This window comes from Cystoisospora suis, assembly GCF_002600585.1.
Source record: "Cystoisospora suis strain Wien I chromosome Unknown contig_5330, whole genome shotgun sequence".
NCBI classification, from domain to species: domain Eukaryota; phylum Apicomplexa; class Conoidasida; order Eucoccidiorida; family Sarcocystidae; genus Cystoisospora; species Cystoisospora suis.
In genome coordinates, this window is record NW_027158120.1 from 255 (window position 1) to 6,585 (window position 6,331).

At 48.6% G+C, this 6,331-nt stretch overlaps 2 protein-coding genes across 2 annotated transcripts; both read right to left on the reverse strand.

Moving 5' to 3' along the window:
* Window positions 1–28: 28 nt before the first annotated feature.
* Window positions 29–5,184, reverse strand: CSUI_009134 (uncharacterized protein). Its single transcript, XM_068069253.1, has one exon. The coding sequence runs from the start codon at window positions 4,086–4,088 to the stop codon at window positions 2,538–2,540; it is 1,551 nt and encodes a 516-aa protein (XP_067918769.1). The 5' UTR covers window positions 4,089–5,184; the 3' UTR covers window positions 29–2,537.
* Window positions 5,185–5,410: 226 nt separating this feature from the next.
* CSUI_009135 (uncharacterized protein) lies at window positions 5,411–6,331 on the reverse strand. Its single transcript, XM_068069254.1, has 2 exons — window positions 5,816–6,331; window positions 5,411–5,451 (listed from the first exon to the last, which is right to left on the reverse strand). Exon 1 carries the CDS (start codon window positions 6,152–6,154, stop codon window positions 6,056–6,058), a length of 99 nt encoding a protein of 32 aa, XP_067918770.1. The 5' UTR covers window positions 6,155–6,331; the 3' UTR covers window positions 5,411–5,451; window positions 5,816–6,055.

Consider the following 6,331-nt stretch of genomic DNA (forward strand, 5'->3'; position numbering starts at 1 on the left):
GCGATTCGACAAATATCTATCTAAATATAAAATGTACATACACAGCTGTATACAATGAAATCAGGTGTATGTACACCAGATATCATCGTCACGCCATACCATTACAGCCGCGCCTCTCGAGTGTGATCAAGAAGAAGATGTGACTTCTCACTCGTGAGCNNGACTTGTGTAGGTTTACTAAACACAAAGACCAGATCTAGGCCGTGCTTAGGAACCTTCTACTTGACTGTCTCCATGCGTTGAAGAACAAGAATCTCAAAATGGAGGTGAGTCAGCCTATTTTTATGTATCAAGATGCCGTCCAAATTCCCAAACCGAGGGCTGCACATAAAAAGGCAGATCCTGCTAATACATCGCTTATATGAAAACATTTTATACGTATGTATCTATAGATAGATACAGATAGATAGGGAAGTACGTATATATATGAACTGTGTGTATACATAGGCATATCTATATATGTGTCTATATGCATGAAGCTTTTTTTTCCAAAGTTCACCACTTTCTTATTTACTCTCTTTGGTTTTCGTCGCTGTTGCACTTCTTTTCGTCTTTCCTCTGATGGTGGCAGACCAAGAGAGAAGAGGATCAGCAAGTCTACAAGGAAAAGTTCTACGGCCTTGAAAGAAAGCAGATACTTTCATGTCTCCCTGTCAAAGAATCGCCTCCTTTCCGACAAAAAATAGAATTGAAGTAAAAGAAGAGAAAAAGAGGAAGAAGAATGTGCCTTACCTCTTTCTTGACGTGTAATGGCGAGGGTAAGAGACACGTAGAAACGAATGAGAGATGAATCATGACGTGAGGAGAGATTGATTGAGGAAAGAAGAACATTCTTTCTCTCTGGCGTCTCTTCTTTTCTCTTTCTTATTTGGCTCCTTCTTCTTTCCCTCTCCTCCCTTCCCAAACGTTTTTCTTTATCTTCCTTTCGTTGTCTGTTTTTTAATCTCTTCTTTCATTTCAGCAGAAGAGATCAATTCATTTGGGGGGAAGGGGGGGGGGGCGCGCGACTACTGAGGAATACCCTCTCACTGCGTGTGTGTCTTTCCTTCTTTCTCTCTCTCCTTACTCTTCACCCTTCTTAGGCTCTTTAGTATAGCAAGAGTGTCTATAAAAAGACTTTTCTTCTTTATCCTTTATCTCTTCTTGACCAATCCTATCTCTGTTGTACGATGCACTCTCGGAAGACAAGAGGGATGAAAAGAGAAATTGACTTCCACCTGTCAAAGAAATCTCTCCATCTTCTATTGAGACCCAAAGAGAACTGAAGTGAATGGAGGGGCGGGCATAGCACACAAACGGCACTGGTGGCGCAACTCGGAGTGGACGGACAGCGGAAGGTGGTACGAGAGCACATAGGATATGGAAACTACACATGCGCCAGGGGGTGTGAGAAACGCTTCCGACGGGATTCAGGGACAATGGCATTCATTTTCTGAGGAAGCTGGTGAGAGAATCGGAGCGGCTCCTCTAAAAACTCGAAACAGGGAGAAAAGAGTGCGCCGGTACTGCGGGACAGAAGGATGACGCTGGTTGGTTCGACAGCAATAGAGATCGCCTAACAACAAAGTAAGCACTTGAAAACTGAGCTTTGAAATCGCAACATGCGGTGCCGCATCTCATGGACAGAATTCCTCCGTTCGTAGTGGCACTAGTGGTAGGACACACCCGGGAACTCCGGCCGGGCCGTGCGTCTCGCACGAAAATCACGGATATGGAAGTTTCGCTGCACATCGCTACACCGTGCCAATGTCTACCTGTCCTCTTGCGACGATTAGTGGACCCGAACGACGCATGCTAGCTTTGTGAAGCCCTTGGGCGTGTGGCAGGCTTTGTCTTGTTCACGTCCTTTCTTTTCAATCTTTTACAAGTGATTCTTTCCCCTAGTAACCTGTCGGCGGGGGTTTGTTGCGGTTCGTTCCCTTTCTGGGTGGAACGGTGGGTGTCCCCTCTTGCAGTATGCATGGTCTACGTGAGTGTACTCTAAAGTATAGTTTCAACGGGAACAGCACCCGTCGAGGGGTGGGTGAACTCATTCAAAGAAGGCGCCGAGCAAACGCAGCTGAGTTTCTTCGTCCCGCCACAGCACTGTGCCAGATGTTATTGTTACACTGAGCTACATAAAAGAAGCCGGTTTGCATGAGTTCTGAATTCGAAGGAACATTCAACGTTTAAAAAAATCATACGCAGGCGCACTGCCTGCTCTCTCAAGGCACCTACTCATTTGAACAAGAAAAGTAGCCGACCCGAAAAGGATCGGCAGGAAGACAGAAGCCCGCCGGTGAACAATACAAACGTCTCTGCAATGACCACTCCGAAGCTAGTTCAGGGTGTGGCGACCTTCACCCCCAGCTGGACGCGTAAGGCATGCTCTAAGTACGTACAAAAGACCATACGCCAACGGATGTCTGATCTAGACACCAGAGAAGTGGCTACATCCGTACCGAGTCGGCAAGACTGCATATAAGGGCATACGCCATGGATAACCGGGTGGTCCCCTGTTCATGAAACAGCATACATACACAGCGGCCGTAAATCAATTACCACAGTGTACTTAAGTACGACACCAGCTGCTTAAGGAAACTGTACAATCCTCCCTCCGCGGCTGCAGTAATTGCGGTGGTTGGCAGTGCAGTAGGCGGAGGCGGTGTCGGTTTGTGGCCTTTATTACCCACATACAAAATGTGGTAACCAACTATCCAAACATCGAACCACGCTTGGTATTGGTCTCTATGAGCAATGTGACTCTGTTCGTCGATCCCGAATGCTCCCTTCGGTGTGTACATTTCAAACGGAACATCCTTGTCTTTGTCGTCCCTGATAGTGAGCAATGTCTCAGCAAATTCTTTTCCCCATACGAATAAGCTGCCTTCCTTGTTCGCCGGCGCGTTAGTGAGGATGATCTTCATCTTCTGTAGAAGGTCGCCTTCCAAGGCTTGTCCACCGCCTTCCCCGCTGCCTTCCGAGCCTTCCCCACTACCTTCCGAGTCTTCAGTTTCTCCCGTGAAATCTATCGGGTGCTTCAAGGCGTCTTCAGTAAATCTGGACATCCAGACTTTGAAGTGCTTGCCTTTATAGTCAAATTCAACAAGGGCCTCCATGGACCCGGCCTTGCTTTCGCCTTGCTTGTCTTTCCATTGATGCCCTATTTCCACTACGTCACCCTTGATTGCCACCTCGGGGTAAGTGCCGTCTCCGACCGGGTAAGAGGTCTTGCGTCTTTTCCCGACTGTCGAAGTCGCGTTGTTCAACTCGGGTCCGGACTGCTGCGACCACTGGCCCTCAACCATGGATCCCAACTCCGCACCATCCTCGTATTCAAAGTCTTCGTCGTCCTCCGGTACTTCTGACTCTGTAGGATAGCTTCTCAACGTGGACTGCAAGACATCGACATCGGGCGGCGATGTGGCTCTAGAAATTGACCCGACATTCTCCGAGAGGTCATCCTCGGTTCCGGGTGTCGTGGGTTTCATACCTTCCTCTTTTACTGTCGGTGTGATCGGGTTCGCTAGAGCGATAGCGATAAGTGAGAGCAGAGCCGCCGTCATGACCACTTTTTGGGGGATACTTGCTCTCAAGCTGCCTGACGGCAAAAGCTTTGCTAATTCAGTGGCCTGATCATCGTTTTCAGACCATTCCCGCAGTCGATCGCAAGCCTCACTCTCCGGTCCCTCGGAGGGTCGTTGGCGCCGGCCTCCCATACCAGCTAAGCATTTCAAAAGAACGTTCCCAGCACGAGATAATAAAAGCGCTGTCCCGAGAATAACAGACACTGATAAAAGGAATTTGGGGCCTTTGCCAAACCTTTTCAAGAAGCCCGAAGATGATGACCTCCATCGGGCAACCGGAGTTTTCCTTCCAGAGACACTCTGCGATTGGCCGCTTTCATCTGACGTCCCCTCCGGGCTTATCACATCGAGACCCGAGCGGGTCACACCAGTAGCGACTTCCGATCCATCCTTTCCCCGCAGACTCTTACTGTCTCCAACAGCAGACACGGGGACGGAAGAGCAAAGTGGAAGCACCACGCATGCTCCTATAGCAAATGCAACGAAGAGCACAGCTGCTCGACTTGCCAAGCAGCCCTTCATTTCGCTGAAAAGAGCAAAAGTGAGAAGGAGAGCAACAAGGGTAAGCAAGTGTCTCGGTGGACCTGCTGATCTAATGGAGAAATGTGCCCCAGTAGTCCGTGACTAGCTGGACTCTGGGCTGCGTACGCAAGACACGCGGACTGACCTAATCCTAACGAAAGTAAGAAACGTCGCAGGCCCTGCATGGTGCAAACCCACACGTTGCCCAAGGGCACTCTGCAGGGGGGACGGCGCCTGCTGTTTTGCCTTGGACTCCGAGGGAAGTGCACCCCTATCACCGCCGTGCACACCCCCACGCCTTGCCTCTGTGACCCAGGCCTGTCTTTCTTGACTGTCTGTCTACCTTACCTACACTGACAAACAAACACCCCCCCCCCGGCGGGCTAGAAATGATCGTCGCCGTCCCGTCGTTGTCCCGGTCGGTCCGCGGACCCCTGGGGGGTGGGGGGAGCGGGGTGACAGTGGTCTTCCTTGTGAAAAGCTCCGGACGGGGAAGAGCGAAGCACGCATCCAGTGGTACGGCTGTATTGAGAATGAGTGGTAATGCAGAGTGCAATTGTCCTGAAAGGTGTGGAACAACTAGCGCCCGAAGAATTAAGCAATAGCCTTAGGGTTAATTACAGCTTTCTGTCATAGAAAAAAGAATAGGGACACAGAATGGAACCGTCGATACAGTGAGTCAACTGTACGTCTTCGTTATTCCGCGATGCTGCGAATTCCAGCAAAGAAAACCGTGCTTATCTGCTGGCCTACAGAATGAAAGACGACGAAGCGGGAGCCCGTTGCTTATACAGGTGTACACATGACAGCTCCACGGGACGCGNNGGGGGGGGGGGAAGGCGGAAGGTGGTATAAGACTAGTGACGGACCCGGAAAAGTTCGGCTGTATAGTGTTTATGAATGTGAAAAGGAAGAATAAACAGGCTGAAAATCTCGGCTCATGAATGTTGCCAAGAAACACTGTGGATGTCTTTGCCATCTTCTTATGAGGAAGGACTTAGGAAGCCGATTATTTATTAGCGGATCTACTATTGCTGTCTTCCCATAGGCATGTATTTCCGGAGACCTTCCTGAAACGAGCCTCCATCGATTCCCTCAGTCTCGCCACGTATCTATAGCTAAGCCATGTATCTATCTATCTGTAGTTATCTATCGATCTATCTGTAGTTACAGGTGTCTGTCTATCTATAGCTATCACCTCTCATGTACAGGTATCTAGAGCTAGCTTCCTACAGTTTTACAGTTTGGTACAGCTATCTGCTTGCCTTGTGTCTGTCATCAACTTGTAACCCTGGTGGGAGTGGTGAGTTCGCGGGGAGAGTATCTAGAGTGTCTGGAGAATGACGAAGGTAACGACCTCGGACTGAAAACAGAAGACGCAGTGATTGGCTCTGAGTCCGAATAACGGGCAGAAAGTTTCTCTAGTTCTTTTGTTTCATCATCACAGAAATATTGAAGCAAAGAAACACCAACGGAATATCCGACCTAACCAAGGGGGAAAAAGGAGTGACCGAAGAAAGGGAGATGCCGCTCACGCCTACCTAGATACATGCTTTACCACGCCTGGAGAAGAAGCTGGGAGTGGTGATGAGCATTTGCTCGTTCTTTGTGCGGCTTTCACCGGTGACGGCAGCTGTACCTCACTCTGCTGAAGTTAGCTTTCTGTGTCTTTTCTTTTGCGAGGACAGCAGAGAAATGTGATGCAATTGTGTTCTTTTTCGCCTTACTCTTCTTTCTTACGAAATAGCATATCCAAGAAATAGAGTTTGCGATGATGAGGAGAAAAAGAGCAAAAACAGACGGGGAAGCGCGCCGATGAAGAAGAAGATGATAAGGAAACTCAAGAAAACCAAGAAAGAAGGAAAGGCAAAGATGATACTGCCTCTCTCCACAAGCTCGTCATTGCCACTCTTCGCCGAAACAGCTTAACCTAAGAACTGAACTTGTGACGACAGTTAGCTACATATCTATCCATGACATGTATGTACAAAGTTGGACACAACGAAACCAGGTGTCTGTACACCAGAGCCACTAACATCATTGAGTGAGCGAAGCATCTCTATCATCAACTCTTCTCTCCAGCCCCCCTTCTTCCTTTCTCTTTCTTCGCTTGAGAATATCTCTTCATTCTTGTCTTTTTCAAAGCACCTATTGCTTTCCCTCTCACCGGAACAAACAATCGATCTAAACAAGGATACTAGTGTCTTCAACCTTCCTCCAACGATATAGCCTTAAAAAAAAAA

Bases quoted from the DNA above. Each gene is read 5' to 3' on its own strand.
- CSUI_009134 (XM_068069253.1), bottom strand. From the start codon at position 4,088: ATGAAGGGCTGCTTGGCAAGTCGAGCAGCTGTGCTCTTCGTTGCATTT.
- CSUI_009135 (XM_068069254.1), bottom strand. From the start codon at position 6,154: ATGATAGAGATGCTTCGCTCACTCAATGATGTTAGTGGCTCTGGTGTA.